Raw genomic sequence first — 21,358 nt, 5'->3', positions numbered from 1 at the left:
TGTTCTGTAAGCTGCACATCTTGTTTCTGTTTTGCTTCTGGCTTGTGGGTGAACTGACTTGAAGATGCTGATTTCCTCTATTTCATAACATTGAACTGGAAAAGCAAAACCTTAATCTCAGAGTGATAATTCTGTTGTGTGAAGGACTTAAATTCTTGTTCCATTCACCAATAGATTTTAGCTTGTAAGGTCTCTATAAAAACCCACAACACACTGAAGAACACCCCAGTTTGATCAAAAAGATTGTGCCTTAGTATTATATATTAACTTTTTGTCATCTTCCAAAACCAGTTAAAAAAAAAAAAAAAAAAAAAAAGGACTACCGGAGCCCTTCAGAAATTTTCAGTTCTCAATTTGAGAAATGCTAACTTTCTGGAGCTTCATTGTGAAGAAATTTGGTTTGGATTGAAATGCATTTTTTCCTGGATGTAAAACCAGCTTTGGTTTTAGTCTCTTGCTGTTTTCAGAGCTCTTGAAGATAGTCAAGTTTTTCTAACTTCTTTTTTTGTGTGTGTGTTGAGAAGCTTTATTCCATTGCTGAACTTTGGTTATTCTGTACCATAGCTAAATTCTCATCATCCTCCTGCATTGATATTGCCTTTATCCACTTCAGAAATGCAATAGACTAGCTGAGAGAACTAATCAGTATGATTGTAAAAGGTCAGGTCTGCCAGCTTATGAGGAAAGAATAATGGCAAGTATTTGTCTAGGATTGAGACACAGTCCTTGAATACATACTTCTGTTGATGCTTTGGGTATGACTCAATACCTGGCAAGTTATTTTTTACCCTGGTATTAGGCTATAAATATAATGTCATACTAATATATATTATATATGCTCAAATATAATATTATGCTAATGCAGAAAGACTTGATTTGTTTTTTCGGTTCACAGAGAACACTCTCGTATTTGTCCCTAACTTGTTCCAGCCATCAGCAGTCTGAATTGAACATGGCTGCTGTAGTACAGGGAATCCAAGAGCCCTGTAGTTAGTAATTAAAATGGAAAAGTATGTGATATCTTACTGCTGGCTCTTTGATTAGATATGGGATGCACTGGGTTTGAAAGGAATTCTCAGAGGATTTAAAATTTAAAATAAAGTAGCTGAACTGTTGTTGCCCCTTTCTCATCCAAGGACTGGAGTTCAGAGCTGAACAGGAATGGTGTCTCCTCCTGGGGGGAATCTGGAGTATGATAATGCTGAGTGGTGCAACACTTATGACCTAGAGATTAAGGCAAGCAAACCTGATGGGTGAAGCTTCTTATCAACTGAGATTTGTACTTTAAGACAAATGCTTCTGTGGGTGAGATAGGTGCACTAATTTTTGTGTGAGTTTTAAATAACAGGAATGCCTAATACGTCACTGTGTTGTCCTCAGTTTTCTGATGTGTTGGTGAGTGTGTATTAATCCTACTGAAGTTTCCACTTGGAATAGAAAGGCAGCTGGGGGATCTGTTATGTTGCAAAAATCAAGTGTCCAGAAGATGCAGGCTGCTGCCAGTGCCAGAAGAGGGATAGCGGAGCCAAGGTGACAGCAAACATTTATTGAGTTGTGCATTTTTAACAGAGCTTGGCCAGAGCACCCTGATAGTAAGCCAGGCTGTCTAAAGAGCTCCTGGCTGTAGACTACATGACCTGAGCCTGCCTCAAGACTGAACAGTGCTGTGTCATGCAACTGGCCACATTTCACTGCAGTCATACTGCCTGCTGTGAGGGGAGGGAATCCTTGCTCTGCCTCTGAACTGTGCTGCATTTGATTTTTTTTCTACTGTTACTCAGATTTATTCTTGGTTATATTTAACCTGAGCTTCATGTTCCTTTTCCAGTTTTTAGACAGCTGGCTTTCTGATAGGCCTGTAGCTAGGTAGTGTGATCTTTCACTGAGTGTCTTGAGGATAGCTCTGCTTGGTTTCCAGCTTTTGATGTATATGTAATGCCTAAAGGTGCAGCTGGGCCCTAATAAGCACTGTTAGCATCTTTTGGTCTGAGTACTGTAAGACTCTCAACCTCAATTTTGGCCCTGAAGCTGGGGGACCTGTTAGCATCTTTTGGTCTGAGTACTGTAAGACTCAACCTCAATTTTGACCCTGAAGCTGGGGGATTCTGCTGCTCTATTCCACTTAGATTTTGCACTTCTTCCACTGTTGTTGGGCAGAACACTAAGGTGCAGTAGTGTCCGGCCTGCCAAAGTCATCTGAGAAATTTATCGGGCTGTCAAGGATAACATCTCACAGGTGATCATCCTTAGTCAGGGTGGCCTTCATAGAGATTTGGTGGGGAACAATGGATAATTGGGTGTTCAAGACAAGGAAAAATGGACTCCCTGTTACATTCCACAAGTGGTTAAATCTCTTCTGCTCTTAGTCCCAACAAAATAGCATTTATTTCTGGCATTTACAAATACAGAAAATGAATAGAAATTTAAGTTAGTGGTGCTCTTAGCCTTTAACTTGGTTATTTCTGGGACTGGTATCTAGATGGGATGCAATTCAGACAATTCGAATACCAACTCACAGGCATTTTTGTCTTTTCAGTTACACTTGGGAAGCAATTGATGCAGACAAAAAGGTGCTTTATAAAATAAATTTCTGTTCTGGTGTTGAAGAGTGTGGAACGGCAAGTGCAGTCTGTGCGTATGACATCAAGACGAATACCCATCTGTCTGTAGGTAAGTGTGTAAGTGTCTTGTAGGTAGTTCAGAACCGTGTTAATGGATGGTCTTATAACTGTTGCAAAGTTTGATGTGTTAGCAAAGATTTCCCTCCACTCCCCCCGGCCCCCTCTTGGAACTGTGTAAAACTTTGGTTTTTTGCAGATTTACTAGGGAGATTTGGTAAAACATGATCTTATTGTAGATAATGACTTTATGGGACAGTGAAATGGATTTTATGCTCTAGTTAAGTGTAATTTAGTGTGTAAGTATGCAAGGCTACCTCCAGGACAATAGTGCATCTACCTCTGTCAGGGTATGGACTGTGCACAACTTTGTAAACACTGAACACAGAATAGAGGTTGAGTTACAGCTCTAAAGTATATTCAGCCTAGCCTGATGTAATGTCAGATCTTTGTTCAGAGGCAGGTTGCTCATTGTAATGCAATCTTGGGAGTATTGCTAAGTGTCTGGGGTGTCATCTTCAAGTTGTTCCACACAGAAAGGAAACTAATTACATGCAGTTCTCTGGTTGTGGTTACACTTGTGAAAGCTGGTGTCAGCTTCAGTAGTTCACAGATGTCCTTGGTATTCTGAGGAGAGGCAGACTTGTGCATGCTGATCTAAATATGAAACTGACGTATTCCTGTACATGTACACGTGATTTCATCAGTCAGAAGCACCTTGTGGTCTGAACAGTATTTTTTTAATAAGTTAATGTGATTTATTTTCATGGATGTTTGTCACTTTCAAGGTTGCCTTTGCGTTTTGGCTAATGAGACAATAATATATGAGTATTATTCAAGAGGCTTTCTCATAGTTGACTGTAACTTCTAAAAGAATAAAATAATAGTGTTCTGAAGAGCAATATCTCTTCAGACTTCTTCATAGTATCTGGAGATCTGAAATCTGATTTAACGTGCTTGCCAATCTTGCCAGACAGCTCTTAAAAGAAGCTATGATTCTTCATTGAATTGCCTGAGCTTGAACTGCCAGAATGTGGTGAGGAGGAAGTGTTTCTCATCTGTATGCCAATGCACAGCAGCTAGTCAGCTTTCATTCTCCCCACACCTCTCTATCTCAAAGTAGAGATGCTTTGGTTTCAGTCAATGCTCCATGAGTCCTTTTCAAACAAGCTGGTAATGCTGGGAACCAGGCTTACAGAATCACCGAGTGCATGAATAAAGATATATTCAGGCTCCAGAGTTCTCTGGGATGACTGGTTAGATTGCATTTGTATTCAAACTGCAACTGCATGTAGTGTGGCATCTTCTCTTGAGGAGTATGGCATATTAGAGCACTTGATGCTGTTATTCTTGTTGTACATTTTAGGAATGCAACACATTTTTATTTCCTGCTGATGGGGGTCTCAGCTCATATGCTGTTGAGGCTTCAGTTGCCTATGGATTAGAAAAGAAAGCAGCATCTGAGTGTCTGTTTTAACTTGCTGCTTTGGGTGAGGCTGGAATGTGGCAGGTGGAGTGAGATTGAGGAAGTCTGTTCTCCACAGGGAAGTGTGAGAGCTAGAGGCTTGTGTAGGTTTTGTTCCACACTTTTTGTGGAGAGAGGAAGGGCAAACAGAGCTGGGTGGTGACTGAGCAGTATCAAATATTCCTCTGTATGGAAACCTTGAGTTCCTAGGTGCCTCTGTGCTTCTGAGTGGAAGAGGATTTAGCAACAGATATACTGTGGTCTTGCCAGGGCAGTTGGAAATGACTTTCAAAGGTTAAGCCATGAATCTTGTTCAAGTGAGATATTTTTAACTACCCTGCGATAAAGTGCGAAAACAAGGTGAACAGTTAACATTGTCATTGAATTTTGGTTTTTTCTATTGGTCAAATTGTCCAAGTTTTGTTCTTGCTCATGCCTCTAAATGCCTTGAAGCTTCATCACCATCACACTGAGTTTAGATCATGCTAATAGGTGATCAAACTTGTTTGTTAAAAAGTTTAAAAAAAGAAATCACTCCTAGTGAGGAAAGAGGAATCTCTCTGATCCAGGTCTAGGGAGGTATAGACTCCTGGCTACCTAAACCAGCTAAACCACATACTTGTTTTCAAGCAGTCCAGATGGCATGAGGTAACCTGTATGCCAAAGCTGTGGGCCGATGAAGGACATTTATTTGGGGGAAGAAGGGCAGTTTGTCAACTGATAAATTTTGTTAAGTAGTAAGCTTTCTTCAAATATGGGTTTAATCAGTTCTCTTCTTAATTCTTTCAGGAAAAAAAAAAAAAAACAAAACCGCAGTGCAAGCAATTATTTTGTTTTTTAAATATTATCTGTGCAAGGGACGACAGCTGTAGGACTGTTACTCCCAGCTTTGAGGGGTGTTTAGGCCATATGCTCTGTGGCAGTAATCAGCCTGTATCCCAGACAAGCCTTGTGGCTAACCTTAACTGTGTGTCAGTGATGTACCAGGGTTTGCATGGAGATCCCAAAGGCCTCTCCTCTGCACTTTTATTGATTAATCCTAGAAATTTTCAAGGATAGGCAGATGTTTAGTTCATGAACGTCAGTGACGATGGAAATGACATGGTAGTTACTTAACTTCTCAGCTTGCCATGATACCTAGTGACTCATGTGCCCTGTACTTGGACTGCTTCTAGAAAATGGAGATATTACTTTAAGTGTCTGTTAATCTGATCGTGGAATGTGCACTTTGTCCAGCTGCTGTAGGATGAGTGGACATGAAATGATAGCTGCCACCTAAAAGCCACTTTATTCTGGACAATTTCTTAGATATCTTCCATGAGTGCCTTTTTCCTGCTAAGTAGCTAAACAGATGGAGTCAATGAATAGAAAATGTTGGGGACAGTGCCTTTGGTACTGAATTTAGCACAACTGTGTAATATGAAGTATTTGGTGCTAATTTTTGTGAACAGTACTAGCTGATTTGTAGTGTGTTGCTTTGTGGAAACAACATGTCTCTGAAGGCATGAAGAAACATGAGTGATGATTGTAGAGGGAGGTCGATGCTACAGTAAAAGTGGTTGCAGCTGTGGGAAGGAAGCTGATCATGTGAGGGGCTGATATTCCTTGCCCTGTGAGCAAGGGTGTGACGAGGCATGTGCCTCTGAAGAGGCTTACTAAAACTTTTAGCAAGTTCCCAGACTAATTGTAAGCATGTTAAGGGGAAGAGAGCATATGTGTTGGCCTGTAGTAAACAAGATTTACTGGCTGAACTTGTTTTTTCTTGAATATTACTTTAACTGAGAAAATTGGAATGAGCTCAGAAGTGCCTTTAACACAATGCACTGTTTTTAGCACAGAGAGAAGCTGGTGCTTACAGAGCACAAAGTCCTCAGATGGTGCAGCCATAAGTTCCCTGCTAAATGGGAGCTTATAGCTGTATGCATTTATAACTGGAGAGGTTTTAAGTCATGTGCATATTGTTACTATATACATCTCTTGCCTAGAAAGTTGTGTTGGCTTCCTTCTGCTAATCTGAGGAAGAAAAGAGGACACCTTGACAGTATCTTCTAAACAATCATGTGATAAGTAACACTCATGCTCTCAAAGCAGAATGTAGCTCTTAGGTTTAAGACAGCTGCATGGCACTTGGGCTAGCATCAGTGCTGGAAGCTGTAGAACATGAAGATGGCCTTTTGATAATACAGGAAATAAAAAAGGCACAAACCACATGTATGATCTTTCTGCACAGTTTTTTGACTTCTGCTCCCCTTCTGTTCTCTAGGCTGTATTATGTGGGTACAGTGTAGTTTTCCTTGCCTTAAGTGAGGCTTGGCGAAGTTCCTACAAGTGTGTTTTTTAAAATGAAACAACATTTGGCCTAGGTACAAAGCTGCTATCTGCAATGATTACAGATCTGACTTGCTTTCTCCCTAGTGTAGACATAAACTGAAATGGAAAGGGGGAAATTGATCCATGTTCACACTTTATAGCATTTTCTGTAGTTCAAACCAAACTCATGGCAGACTTAAAATCTACTTCTTTAAAAAACAAGACCAAAAAAACCCAAACAAACAAAAAAAAAACCCCAACAAAGCAAAAAAAACAACAAAAACCCCCAGGCTGGAATTAGTGTGTAAGGTCTAAAAGCGGTTGGTGTTTAATATTAACCAAAATGGGCTTGAGCAGGAACATTTCAGTGGCCTGAGCTGGTGCTCAGCATGACTTGAAATGTGCTCCACCTTTCCCCTTCTTGTCAAGTGCTGGGGAGGAGAGCAGTGTGCAGTGACAAAGCGCTGCCCCTACTCGTCGTGCAGCATGTGAGCTGTGCTAAAGGGGATGGGGGATACGGAGAATTAGCATTGAGGCAGTGGATCTGTGCTGGGTTTGTCTGCAGAGAGTGCCAGTGCATGGGCACCAGTGTGTTCTTCATTAAGTAGATTAACGATTAATGGAGCCAGCAATGTGCAGCCCAGAAGGCCAGCTGTATCAAAAGCAATGTGGCCAGCAGGTCGAGGGAGTTGATTCTGCCCCTCCTTTCCCTCTCCTGAGACCACACCTGGGCTACTGCATCCAGTTTTGGGGTCCTCAGCTCAGGAAGGACATGCACCTGTTGGAGCGGGTCCGGAGGAGGGTCACAAAAATGCTCACAGGACTGGAGCATCTCTTCTATGAAGACAGAGTGAGAGAGTTGAGGTTGGTTAGCTTGTGAAGAGAAGACTCCAGGGAGACCTTATTCAGCATCCTGGTGCTTATGGGAGGCTTATAAGAAAAATGAGGACTTAGCAGGGCCTGTAGTTACAGGACAAAAGGTAATAATTTTAAACCAAAGGAGCGTAGATTCAGACTAGATAAAGGAATAAATTTCTTTGTGGTGATGGTGGTGAGGCAGTGGAACAAGTTGTCCAGAGAGGTTGCAGATGCCCCATGCTGAAAATGTTCAAGGTCGGGCTGAACAGGGCTCTGAGCAACTGATAGAGTTGGAGATGTCCCTGCTTATTGCAGAGGGGTCCCTTCTAAGCAAAAACCTTTCTATGATAGACTCTCTCTCATCTTGTGCTGATGCTATTGCTATAAATGGTATAAAGGCTGAGAAACTGATAAATAGAAACTTGTAGGAGGAAGGAGTGAATTGTGATTGAACCTAGTTGGTAACAGCTTCCCTTGTTTCTAAGGAGGTGACTGGATTGTAGTAGCACCTGCTGTTGTATTTTCATTTTAAAAAGTGTTTGCTAAAAACCTTTAAGAAAGTACAAGTGTGATTAGAGAGTCAAATACTATCTTAACTTGGATCTGATCTTTCAAATCAGAAAATCCACAAAGATCTTTAGTTGTACTGTCTTCAAGTGCACTTGTATGTCTTGTGCTGCTCAGTGGTTGAAACTAGATCCTGTCTGTTGAGATTCTATGAAGGTGTTGCATTATAACACCCTTTTTCCCCCCACCTTCTCATTTTTAAACCCTAGGTGACTTAGCCTTGCAAAAAGTTTCTGAAAGTCTTCTGGAGTTCAACACTACACGTAACTGCTTGCAGCAAGGCAGTGAACACCAAATTCAAAGCAATATTAACTTCCTGTGTGGGAAAACACTGGTAAGTCTAAATAATGTGCTGTTATCTTCAATGGAAATGACAAGTAGTTCTGACTTGCTTTTTAAAGAGACTTGCTGTACTTTTGGATGTACTGATTACTGAGCTTCACAGCTTAAAGAAGAGCCAGTTACATTTTACTGTTAAGTTAAAGGTAATAATTTATTGTGGCTTTCAAAATTCAGTCCTGGTAGAAAATGTTGCAGGTCTGCAGCTCTAGCTCTGGTTATGGGCTCTTCTTTGTCTTTAATGTTTCTACATGGTTGGCACTGTAGTATTTTATTAGCTTAATATGGAGGAATGAGTCAACAGTATGCAGGGTACCATAACAGTGTGAACTGTTGTTTAATTGTTGGCTGTGGATATGGCAGGGCTGTTTAATAGAACAGTATTGAAGAAAATGACTGACCTCTGTTGTGGGGCAGCATAGTTGACAGCAATAAGCCTTGGGCTTGGTCTGCACATTGTTGAGCTAACTGTGCTTATACAGCCAGCTGGGCTTCTGAGGAAATAGTTGTTTGTGAGAATGTGTTTGATGTGTGATTGGAGATCCCCAAAAAGTTTCTAGGGGCCTGTATGCATGCAGTTCACTTCAAAGTGCTTTTGGAGTTACACCCTCCACACTTAACAGATAGGAGAGCTCATTATGGACTGTGATCAGTTCACGTATTTGTGTATTCAGGAGAAGTGTTTATTGGTGCTGCTCTTGGCACTGGCAATGCTACTGCACACCCCCTCTTGGAAATCCAGCCAATTCAAACAAAGTGCCAGTGCAGCAGAGACTTAAATCCTTCTTGTTCTGTTTCAGCAGATGACTCTTCAAACTAAATGAAAAATTATTGCTCAATTTCAACTGTAACACCAGATCATACTGATCTTCAGACTTCTTCTGGTTAGCTCAGTTCATCTCGTGACCTAGTAAAAGGATTTTGTAATAGTGTCTGGAACAACTTGTTTCATCCCCTTTTATGGCAGAGTTAAATGAGAGAGGTAATCAGTTTGTGTGCTAAACTGCTTCTAGCTGAGGTGATGGAGAGCCAAGTGAAAAATTGTTGTCTTTTCACTGGGAGGCATTCAGTTGAACATCCAGTCCTGAACCATCTTGAATTATATACTAAGGTGTGTAACATGAGCCTATAAAAATGGGTCAGGTCAGGGATATTCTTTCTGTGTAGCAGAGACTGCTAATCAGTTGTTTCTGTGGGATAAAAGGGAACTGATAAACCATGCATTGCCTCACTTTGTTAACCTATTTATTATATGGATTTCTATTGGTGTCTTCCTTTCTAGTAAGCAGATATGACTGGTGCTTCTGTCATTATCAGTTGGTATAGTGAACACTTCTAAAAAATGAAATACAGTTATTGAATATTAGGACTGGATATGTTGAGTATTGGTGCAGACTATAGATTTGGTGTCCTGCATCTTCCCGAGTGGCCCAACAAAGCTGTTATGTAACAACCTTACTGTTAATGAGTGCCATTAAGAAATTGTATGTCCTTGTTCTTTGATATGCTGTATTCTGTTTTTCTTGATCTCTTGAATAAACTTCATGATGTCTACAGATGTAAAATAAAACCAGTGTGTTTTTCAAAGCATTATTTTTTCTTCCTTAAAATAGGGTACCCCTGAATTTGTAACAGCAACAGAGTGTGTGCACTATTTTGAATGGAGGACCTTTGTGGCTTGCAAGAAAGACTTGTTTAAACCTGCGAAAGAGGTAATCTATGTACTATCCATGCAGAAGTTACTCTTCACATATGTGACAGTTTTACTCTAACTACCTGCCCCCACCCCAAATTAATCTGAACAACCTCCATAAACTTATGTTTTTCACAGGCATGTAAAGCATAAATGTTGGAAGTTGGTGGAGCTGAGAATTTTAAATAACTCTTGAACTTTTTCTGTCCATTGGGTGGTTGTTTATAGTAAAACTCTTTTAAAAGCTGGAGCAAATGAGTCTAGCTTTGGATGCCTCATTTTAATCAGGCTAAATTTAATGTCTATCTTTGAGCTTCCAGAAGTAAAAAAAACTTCACCACACTCTAACAGGGCTTCATATATGCCTGTTCATTACTTCCCTCTACTAGTGTAGTGTGGTTTGCATGTAATTTTTTGTTGTTGTTCTAGGTCCCTTGCTATGCGTTTGATGAAGATCTCAAGAAACATGACTTGAATCCTCTCATCCAAGTTTCAGGACACTACTTGGTGGATGATTCTGATGATGATTCCTTGTTCATAAATGTCTGCAGGGATATAGGTTTGAGTGGCTTTTTGTGTCACCTGTCAGTGTGTAAATTTCTTCTAATGTGATTCTTCTTTATTGTCTCCATTAAAGCTGTCCTATGTCCAAAGTTCAGTATTTCAAGATTTAGATAATTATTTTGCACTTCCTATTCTCCAAGTATTGAGGTGTTCGGAGATCTGCCCCTTCTGGATGTGCAAGTACTGTTAGCACAGTTTTAAGTGCCTTTTTCTGAGTGGGAGAGGGCAGCTTGTCTTGTATCCGTGTTTTGTTTGCTGCCAGATAGGACCAATATTGTTCACAGGACTTCATGTGCTCCAAGTTTATTCCTTTGGACTCCAGGTTGTTGCCCAGTTCCAGATGAATATCTTGAGGTGCATCTAAAGCATCTAAGTGCGTCTAAGCACTGTTTAGGTGCTTGCCAAGCTATGTTTGGTGCATAGCTAGCACTTCACTCTCAATTGAAAGCTATATGTATAAGGAATTAAACCAGCAAAAACACATATTTGGAACTTGCTGAAAAGGTTAGTTTAGCTGTATACTCCCACTGCATTTTTTATGTAGCAGTTAAATATGTTTTGTGCCCCTGTTAAGGGTTTAATGCTTCTAGTTTTAGTGAGAGGTATAGTCTTTTAAATATCTCACTAGTATGAAACTTTTTGCTGACAGCTTTGAATTAGATGATTAATAAGAAACAAAGGAGGGGAGGAATAAGGAGGAGTTACCCCTGACTTGGTTGTGGGGAAAAAAAGAAATACTTGGCACACTTTTGGAAGTTTTCAAAGCCCTGTGTATCCAGCAGCTGTAGTAGCAATTAGCTGCAGCTGTTTTGTCAGGAAGGTAAAAAAACTTTACCACACACTAACAGGGCTTCATATATGCCTGTTCATTACTTCCCTCTACTAGTGTAGTGTGGTTTGCATGTAATTTTTTGTTGTTGTTCTAGGTCCCTTGCTATGCGTTTGATGAAGATCTCAAGAAACATGACTTGAATCCTCTCATCCAAGTTTCAGGACACTACTTGGTGGATGATTCTGATGATGATTCCTTGTTCATAAATGTCTGCAGGGATATAGGTTTGAGTGGCTTTTTGTGTCACCTGTCAGTGTGTAAATTTCTTCTAATGTGATTCTTCTTTATTGTCTCCATTAAAGCTGTCCTATGTCCAAAGTTCAGTATTTCAAGATTTAGATAATTATTTTGCACTTCCTATTCTCCAAGTATTGAGGTGTTCGGAGATCTGCCCCTTCTGGATGTGCAAGTACTGTTAGCACAGTTTTAAGTGCCTTTTTCTGAGTGGGAGAGGGCAGCTTGTCTTGTATCCGTGTTTTGTTTGCTGCCAGATAGGACCAATATTGTTCACAGGACTTCATGTGCTCCAAGTTTATTCCTTTGGACTCCAGGTTGTTGCCCAGTTCCAGATGAATATCTTGAGGTGCATCTAAAGCATCTAAGTGCGTCTAAGCACTGTTTAGGTGCTTGCCTAAGTACTGGTGCATAGCTAGCACTTCACTCTCAATTGAAAGCTATATGTATAAGGAATTAAACCAGCAAAAACACATATTTGGAACTTGCTGAAAAGGTTAGTTTAGCTGTATACTCCCACTGCATTTTTTATGTAGCAGTTAAATATGTTTTGTGCCCCTGTTAAGGGTTTAATGCTTCTAGTTTTAGTGAGAGGTATAGTCTTTTAAACATCTCACTAGTATAAACTTTTTGCTGACAGCTTTGAATTAGATGATTAATAAGAAACAAAGGAGGGGAGGAATAAGGAGGAGTTACCCCTGACTTGGTTGTGGGGAAAAAAAGAAATACTTGGCACACTTTTGGAAGTTTTCAAAGCCCTGTGTATCCAGCAGCTGTAGTAGCAATTAGCTGCAGCTGTTTTGTCAGGAAGGATGAATTTGCTGTCCCCAACCAGGGCAGCACGAATTACCACAAGCACTGCAGGTTTTGTCTTGTCAGTTTTACATTCTAATATAGCCTGTTTTTTTAGAACTATTTTCAGAAGAACCCACAGATGAAGTGGCAAGATACTTCAGGTACAGCAGGGCTTAGAAACTGACTTCTATAACTTCTTTTCTATGTGCTATAACCAGGAAGTTCAAGTGGAGAGACCAGAAAGTGCCCTGCTGGCAGTGCTGCTTGCTTGTTACGTGATGGTCTGGCATATGACGTTGGCCGTCCAAAGGAGCAGCTGAAGCTTCAAGACAAAGACAGGTATGCAATTTTTGTGGTAATACTTCTGTGGGCACTTCAGTCATCTGGCTTGGAAACAGCGCTCTTGGTAACAAATGAGTCTCCTAAAACATAACATTAATACCTCTTCAGTGTGGAAGCATTAGCAGAAAACTATTAAAAATACTGTCAGAGCAGTCTATACTGTGGTACTGCCATGACAGATATTTTCTCCTTTGTTGTGAGAGACTCCTTTTTACAGAGTTGCAGAACTCTTAGAGGCAAGGGGTGATTAGTGCTCTTGGCCCACAGAGGGAGTAAGATTTGGTACTGTCTGAGGGCCCACAGGCTAAATGCATTTGGCTCTTTGGCATTCTACTCCCCAGGAGTACTTCAAAAATTGGGAATAGGACCAGATGTTGCCTTTCTGTGGTTTGGCTAATCTGAAGCCAGAATGTCACTGCTCTAGGAGATGTTGTCTTCTGCCTGTTAAACTGCATAGGATAATAATGCATAGCTGGGAAGTTGTGGTGATCGTCCTGTTCTCTCATCTAAGTTATCTTGCTATTTGTCTCCCTGTCAGATATTTACTATGTTTTAATCTGCGTCTCCTGCTTCACCTGATCTGATCCATTTGCCTTGCTTCTGTCAATTTGCTGATGAGTTCGTTTTGCTGTTAATTCTGGGGGCAGAATGGGAAGAGTTTATATGTAGAGTGGTGATAAAGTACAGGAATGTGGCAAAACCTGAATGGGTACTGCTTTCAAAAGTTGTAAGAGCATTTGCCACATCTGCTCTCCAGCAGTAGTTTTGAGAGCAAAACTGCGATTATCCTGTGTTCCTGTGATTATTAGCTAAATTCTTGCTACAATATGAGTCACAAGGCATTCAGCGTAGTCTTAAGTAGGGTACCAGAAGGTAGTGTATTAAGTAATTTTGCTGGGACTATTTTAATTTTTATTTTTAATTAATTCTTAAGATTAAAGGAATGAGGATCTCCCTAAAAGTTGCTGTCAGGAGCAGGGCTACATTGATATATTCTGTTGGAGCGTCTAGCAAAGATTGAGCATTTCAAGAATATCCTTCTTCTGTGGAGTGTGGTGTCTTAACTGTCTGTTTGGTTTGTTGTTTTCTATTTCTAGGCTTGTGTTGAGTTATGAGAGACAATACAAGCATGATGAAGAAAGGCCAAGCTTCTGCCTAGGCCACAATCCAGCAGTGACCATCACTTTTGTTTGCCCATCAAAGAGGGGAGAAGAGGTAACTTCAATGTTTTAGTTTGTGTTAACTGGTTGGTATTTAACTTTTGTTTTATTTTTATTTTTCAGACCTGAAGAGAGCATAAGTATTTCTGGCTTGTAGCTTATGAAGGGTGTGAGGTTCTACATGTACTCTTAAAGTCTTCTAGAACTTAAGAAATAACAAGAACCTGAGTAGAATTTCCCCAGGAGTGTGTTGTCTCTTGTATTGGTGAATTTGGTTGTCTCTTTACAGGTTCAAGGCTTATCTCTAAGCATAGGATGAATTTAGTGTAGAGTTAATCCTGGGCACATTGGCGTAGAGCTTTGCTTGCTAATGAGCACTCTTCCTCTTCAGTCAGGCTGGATGTGCTTATAGCTGTTGCCTGTTACTTGATTTCTTTATTAATCTCTTCTTCCTCAGGGTAAAAAAAAAGTCGCTAGTAAGTGTCATTGCATGGCAAGAGTCTGTCACTTAATAAGCAGGCTCATGAATTCTTTTTAACTTTAAGTAAAATCTGTAGTGTTCAGCAACAACTCAGTTTATGCAGGACACTGTTTTAGCCTAACTTGAATGCAGTGTGACAGTCACTTCAAAGTAATGCTGGATAATTTCAGCAACCTACACTCCTTGAACTGGGCAATCGCTAATGCTCTGCCATTTCATATAGTGATGGTTTTTGTTGCAAATGAGTGAAGAGGGAGCTCTTGTCTGGCTAATTTTTAGTTTAATGCTTAGTCCCTCGTATGACCTAGATAGATACTGCGCTTCACTCTTGTTGCTGCAGAAATAAACTCGGCTCTTGTCTACTGTCACTTTGTAGTACCTTGCTATAGCTATGCACTCTTGTAGGATAGGTGGTATTACTGATGATACTTGTGCCGGTAACTTACATCATACCTGTGTAGCTGCCAGTTGTTCCAGTAGATGGTGGAAATATAGATTTATGAAACAATTTGAATTTCTAGTGTTTCACTTTAAAGTGAAGAAAACCAAGACTACTGCTTCTCCCAGATGTGCAACAATTTATCACCACAGAAACTCATCTGGTAAAACTGTTGGCTAAAGAGTTCTCAAATATCTGTATTTTGATTTGGACCAAGGGAATCAAAAGTTGCTAAAACACCAGTGTCTAAAAGTCTGCTTTGCCTTCAGAGGGCATTTGACCTCTTATTTCCTGCATTGAGGACTTCCCTGAGGCAAACACAATCCAAGCTTAGGCCATTTGGGCTCACATCTTTGCTTTTTCCAACACATTAAGGAAAAGTACTTTTAAAAGCACTATTGCTTTTGCTGTCCTTCTCCTAATGTCTGATGCTTTACTTCTGCTTAGACTTGTAATAGTTTGCCACATCATTTATAAGACCTGTTTTATTTCTTCCCAACACCTATTTCTAAGAGGCCAGAAACACTGTTTGCACATCTTAAGTAGTTTAGAGGTGAAGTAGTTGTTACTGATCTTAGAGGAATGTGATACTGTTGTTTTAAAGATTATATTTCAAGTAAGTCTACTTATAATTTAATTTCTGTTCACTTATATTTTAGAGTGCAGGTCCCAAACTTACAGCAAAAACAAACTGCCGGTATGAAATTGAGTGGGTTACTGAGTATGCCTGTCACAGGGATTACCTGGAGAGTAAGACCTGTATTCTGACTAATGAGCAACATGATATCTCCATTGATTTAAGTCCACTTAATCAGTTTTCAGGTAAGCTCAGTGTTTTTCTTTTATTTTTGTGGTTTTTACTAGCCAGTTTTGCATTTCCTTATTTAGGGACAGAAAAAATGTCCTGTGTTGATATTTGGAGTTTCATGTCTGTCCTGATGTGTGTTTTTTTTTTTAATTCATTCAGAATATGTCACACCATATTCAGCCAAAGATGACAAAGAAGAGTATTACTATTACTTGAATGTATGTGGGAAAACCACTGCAGGTAACTGCAAGGACGATACAGGATACATTTCATCTTGCCAAGTAAAACTTTCAAATAACCAGCAAAAAGTGGCAGGAAGATTTGCGAACCAAACCCTAAGGTGTGTAAATGCTCTTCAGCCCTGCTAACTGGTCTGATTGGTCTGTTTCCTGCTTTGATGCTTTCTTACTTGTTACGTAATCAACAATTGATACAAAATGCAAGCATTTTTGGTCATTTTTTTGGTCAGAAAAACTGGCACAGTATAACAGGATAGCATTAGCAGAGGAGCCAGTGAGGTTGGCAGAGGCCATTGACTGGACAGGAAGACTTCCACTTTGTTGTCCTAATTGCAGATTTTGGTGCACTGCCTGTTGCCCTTCTTATTTTACATGTTTTACATGTAAAGCAGTATCAGAAGAAGCTGATTCCCAAGTGGCATATAGGGATAATAGTTGCATGAGATTGTAAAGCGGAGATTAATTCATGTGGATATGAATTAATTTTGTCTGTAACAGGTCATTGCAGTGATCTTCCAGGAAGTATGTCTTCCTCCTTGTGCAGAAACAGCCTCACAATAAACTAGTGGGAATAGATATCCCGCCATACCTAGGGTAGCTTTAAAGCATTCTTTAATTTCTATAGAAATTAATGAAAATTGATCAGAAAAATCAGTGGATGCAAGTCTTCATTGCTGTAGAAATGTCATTATTGATTTTGAACTAGCATTTTTTTTTCCCTTGGAGTGAGACAATAAATGAACAAGAATGTGACTTCTGTGATGTGAAGAACACTGTGTGATTGTCTGACCCCACATTTCTATCTAAAACTGATTTCTTACTCAGGTACTCTGATGGGGATCTCACTTTAATTTATCCGAATGGGGATGCATGTAGTTCCGGCTTTCAGAGAATGACTGTCATAAACTTTGAGTGCAATGAAACAGCAGGTGAGTTTAACAAGTTCTGACAGCTCTGCTCAGGGTTTGACTCCAGTGCTTGCTAGTAGACCTTATGCTCAAATGAATGCTTGCTTTGAGCCACAGCTAACACAAGAAATAAATATTGTTATATTGAGCTATAATTTTGATAGCTGGGAGGATGTGCTGTGTAGTAGCACTGCTAGTTTAAATTTACACTAATGGTTGAGAAGATGGAAGTATAAAAGGGCCTTTTTTTCTTAGCCAATGGTAAAAAACCGGAAATGCAAGTCCTCTCTAGCAAAAGGACTTCTTGCCTTCCTTGCTAATTGCTAGTCCTCAAGTCTCCTTGCTTTTTTCCCCTTCCCTCACTAGAAACCTCATATGTGTTCATCTGTTTTCCATGTTAAGGTAATGATGGTAGAGGAAATCCAGTATTCACTGGTGAAGTTGACTGCACCTATTTTTTTACTTGGGATACAAAATACGCCTGTGTTAAAGAGAAAAAAGATCTCCTTTGCAGAGTTACTGATAAGAGAAAACACTATGACTTGTCACCTCTTGTCCGCAGTTCAGGTATGGCAATAAAAACTGGCTTTCAGTTACTTCTACAGTCCTGAGTTTACATGCCACCTCCAGTGCCATTCTTTAGCTGAGTATTAGTCTGCTTTTGTTGTTCTTAGTGAATTTCTGAGATGCTGGTGTTTGCTTCCCTCGTTCCAAAAAGACTGAGAGCCTCAGTCACCATGTCTCTGACTGCCTTGGTTGCTGCCATCGTAAGTGGTTTTCAGTCGCAGAATCACAGTTTGTGTTGGAAGGGGCCGTTAAAGATCATTTAGCCTGACTCCTCTGTCGTGGGCAGGCATACCTTCCACTAGACCAGTTTGCTCAAAGCCTTGTCCAGCCTGGCCTTGACCACTTCCAGGGAGGTGGCATCCACCATCTCTCTGGGCAGCCTGAGCTAGTCAGGATCCACCATGGCTCAGCAGCTTCCACCCAGTGGCTTGTACAAAGGAGGCACCTTTGGACCTATCCAAAAATGGCAGGATTTGGCAGCTGTGGCTTCAGGGGACAGATGCAGGTGATAATCTCAGCTGGTGGGGGAATGGAGCTGAAATCAGGGCTTCTGTGTGCTGGGGCATGCTCTGAAGGAGAGGTTATCACACAAATGTGGGGTACCCTATAATAAGAGGTATTTTGGCATGGAGATGCTGAAACCATTTAGCCAGATGACTTGTTCTTAACAATCCTCTATATTTCAGAGTCAGCCCAGAACTGGGAAGCTGTGGACAGTAGCTTTTCTGAGGTAGGAAGGAAACATTACTACATCAATGTCTGCCATAAGGTGTTGAAGAGAGGAGGAGCTTTCAGCTGTTCAGATGGTGCTGCTGTTTGCTCTGTAGGTGAGTCAGGGGTTTTTGTTGGTGGTGTTTTTGGAGTTTTTTTGGTTCACTGTTTTTTTAAGCCTCTGAAGGCTTGGCACTTCCTGTGCAAATGGGGTTGGTTTTTCTGAGTGCCTTCATTTATCTCAGGAAATAGAAGTTAGGAGCACATTTCTTTTGTGATCTCAGAGGTGCTTGAAGAAAGAATGCACATATTTTTCTAACTAAAGAACCATAGGCTTTGCAGCATGGTTTGGCAAGGTAAAATCAAGCTCCTAATGATGTTTTCTCATTACCTAGACAAGTGGAAAGTCTTAGTATCTAACAGAAACTTCACTTCTTTTCAGAGAAACAAAAGTTCTGTATTTACTGTTTTTACAGATAAGCAAAACAACAGTAAGAATCTTGGAACATTTGTGTCTTCTCCAAAAAAGGTTGGAGAAAATATTCAACTTACCTATTCAAATGGTGATAGCTGTCCTTCTAAAGAAAAAGAGAAAATGCAAACAGTCATCACTCTAATATGCAGACCAGGTGAGAATACCCACACCCTGTTAATTGATCCAGTTAAAAACTGAAGGTCATGTAATAAGCCCAGATGAGAGTGCTGAATATTAGCATATGCTTTTGTCTTCTATCTCTTTCTATGCAAAAGCTTGAAGCATCGGGGTTTACTAGCATGATGGCAATGTAATTGCAGGTATTTAGTTCTGTTTACCTTTTATGCAAGTACTCTTTAAAAACTCTTGAAATAAGATGCTTCTGAACATGATTAAAGTATACCTAAGTGTTTAGGACTCCACAAATATCTGGAAGCACTTTCTCTAGATTGTCTTGATGGGAAAGAGTAGTTCTGAACTGAGATAAAATACTTTAGCCTTCTTTTCCAATAAATACTGTTTGTATCTAAACTGCTGGCAGTTTGTGAAAGGCAGAAACATTTGCAGAAGTTCATGTTGATTATAATAGCCTGCTAATTAACTATCTCCCAGGAAAATAGAAAAGCTGTGTTCTCTACCTCAGCCTGAGGAACTTGGAACTTTCGAGTGTGCTGGCTGTTAGGATCAGATTATGCACTATTTGCTAATACAGCTATTGCTTTGTGGTAAAACACCAGTTTTGTATATCAAACTAGACATTTTTTCAAATATTGTGATAGTTCTCAGGAGCAGATTGAGCCCTGCGCCTTTACTTCTGGGGTAAACTTTTAGTTTTGGGGAGGAGGATGCAAAGACTGTGAAAAATATTTTTGGTTCCATTTTCAAAGAAGAAGTACTGTAACAGTTACATTGGCTTTTGAGGAGAAATTAGTTTTTTAGGTGTAGATTCCTAGTTCCTGTTGGCACCCTGGCTGTCTGTATGTGTAACGTGTTGCTCTTGTGATACCAGGTGATCTAGAAAGTGCTCCAATCTTGATGGCAGAGCGTGAGTGTTCATATGCATTTGAGTGGTATACTGCTGCTGCCTGTGTCCTGTCTAAAACTGAAGGAGATGACTGTCAGGTATCTGATCCACAGGCAGGTATGTATTTCTGTTCAGCAAATCAAAAGGTTATTAGGGATACAACTTATCCCACAAGTAAGTCCTTATGATACCCAAGAGCAAAGTGAGTTCAGCCTAATGCTAAGTACCCACAGTTTTAAGTATGTGCATATGGAAGATCAGAACAGCATGAGCTTAATACTCCCTTAGTGAATGTAGGAAAATAGATGTAATGTGTATTTTACTGAAGTAGATCTCTCGGTATAAGAAACCATGCTTTTACTTTGTCCTCTTTGTTTCTGGAACAGTAATTACATAGAAGGAGACTTATTCAGGGGGAGGTGAGCTAGCCATGTGATTAAATCAAAACCTGAGGGAGAGATCAGGACAAAAATCAAACTGATACAGTTTATTCCTTTCTGATTAGGCTTCTCTTTTGATTTATCACCTCTGGCCAAGGCAAAAAGTTTCTATACAATTACTACTAAGGAGTACTTCTTTTACATAAGCGTCTGTGGCAGTCTGCCTGATGATCGGTGTCACACAAAATCGGCAGCATGCCAAGTAGCGCGGAGGTGAGTAACTCATTCTGTTGTCTGTAAGGGAAGATCTCTTGTTGCATGATGTGTTGTTGTCAGTGTGCAACAATGAACAATTTGCATGTAATTACTGGGCTACCTCTAATATATCAGGTAATTAGTGTATAATTTGCAGTAATTACATTGCCAGCTGTTTCAAGCCAAATGCACATATATGTAATCTTGCTTAGAGCTAACTTGTGAGATGGAATGTGCCCATTGCTCTCCCTTTTGTTATTTATAGGGACTGTAAACTCTAGATTTACTGCTACAGCTGTATTAAGGCAACCTATAATCCAGAGATTGAGGGTCAGCTCTATTCCAAGAGCTGGCCTAAAGAATGTGAGCTTGCTGCACTTGGGATGAGCAGGGGCTCCCTTAGGTAGAGGTGAAGCCCAGAGCTTGGATGTCGTACCATATGGCCTCAGGTTGTGCCAGTGCATGTTTAGATTAGATAGTAGGAAAAGTTTCTTCATGGAAGGGGTTGTCAGGCATTGAAAGCAGGCTGCCCAAGGAAGTGGTGGAACTGCCATGCTTGGAAGTGTTCAAAAAATGTGTGGATATGGACTTGAGGACATGGTTCAGTGGTAAAGATTTGGTGGTGGTGCTAACTTGATAGTTGGGCCTACCAGATCAAGTCTTTGTCCTTAACAATTTTATGATCTCCCTTACTAAATGGGCTGTTGCAGGCATGGTCCCAGTGTGTACTGCTACTCTGACAGCATTACTGCTTTTGCCTCCTACAAACTATGTCTGAGGTAGTATCTCTGCATTTCAGGTTCCAGGTCAGCCTGATGCCAGAGATGGGGTGCAGTGCAAACACTTGCAGCAGTACTTGGCTCTGAGTTATTCTGCAGCCAAGGACATTCACTGCAGACCCTAGAAATGTTCTACAGAGGAAGATGATCAAGTTAGGTCTGATAGAGTTGATGTTAAGTCAGTGAAGAAACACTCCAGAACCCAAGCTGATACCTAGCAGTGAGCTGTTGTGCAGTGCTAGGTCTTCATTGCGCATATGTAATCGGATGAGGCCAGTTTGACCCCAAGATGAGGGTGTCTGCAGTTTGACTTCTTTGGAGAATGAGAACTTGATGGTATTGTCACTCTTTTAGACAGGGGAATATTACAGTTTTCTAGCTATCTTAGTAAATGTAACTTCCTTTCCTTTTCCAAGGAGGGCATCTGTTTGTGTTTTAAGTTTCCTTTTGGCAGCATTCTTTTTGTCCCAACTCACTGAGGTGTAGTCAACCTTATTTAATTATTATGTCTTAAT

At 40.3% G+C, this 21,358-nt stretch overlaps 1 protein-coding gene across 4 annotated transcripts in view; it reads left to right on the top strand.

Annotated features, from left to right (window-relative positions):
* The window catches only part of IGF2R (insulin like growth factor 2 receptor), a 57,263-nt gene that overhangs the window by 5,361 nt on the left and 30,544 nt on the right, over window positions 1-21,358 (top strand). For 2 of the 4 annotated variants that reach the window (XM_041469748.1, XM_041469750.1), the window contains exons 2-15: window positions 2,537-2,670; window positions 8,028-8,152; window positions 9,771-9,869; window positions 10,280-10,409; window positions 12,494-12,614; window positions 13,715-13,832; window positions 15,357-15,519; window positions 15,665-15,845; window positions 16,570-16,673; window positions 17,055-17,219; window positions 17,906-18,046; window positions 18,407-18,559; window positions 19,415-19,546; window positions 19,935-20,082. In XM_041469748.1, coding sequence (XP_041325682.1) covers window positions 2,537-2,670; window positions 8,028-8,152; window positions 9,771-9,869; window positions 10,280-10,409; window positions 12,494-12,614; window positions 13,715-13,832; window positions 15,357-15,519; window positions 15,665-15,845; window positions 16,570-16,673; window positions 17,055-17,219; window positions 17,906-18,046; window positions 18,407-18,559; window positions 19,415-19,546; window positions 19,935-20,082 — 1,914 coding nt within the window. Of the gene's footprint in view, window positions 1-1,471; window positions 1,531-2,536; window positions 2,671-8,027; window positions 8,153-9,171; window positions 9,269-9,770; window positions 9,870-10,279; window positions 10,410-12,493; window positions 12,615-13,714; window positions 13,833-15,356; window positions 15,520-15,664; window positions 15,846-16,569; window positions 16,674-17,054; window positions 17,220-17,905; window positions 18,047-18,406; window positions 18,560-19,414; window positions 19,547-19,934; window positions 20,083-21,358 lie in introns of those variants that run through there. The other 2 variants (XM_041469749.1, XM_041469751.1) reach the window with 2 other exon arrangements.

Source organism: Pyrgilauda ruficollis, unplaced genomic scaffold (genome assembly GCF_017590135.1).
Source record: "Pyrgilauda ruficollis isolate IOZ18807 unplaced genomic scaffold, ASM1759013v1 scaffold24, whole genome shotgun sequence".
Lineage (NCBI taxonomy): Eukaryota > Metazoa > Chordata > Aves > Passeriformes > Passeridae > Pyrgilauda > Pyrgilauda ruficollis.
The sequence above is the reverse complement of the archived record's forward strand: the minus strand, read 5'-3'. Positions and strand labels throughout refer to the sequence as shown.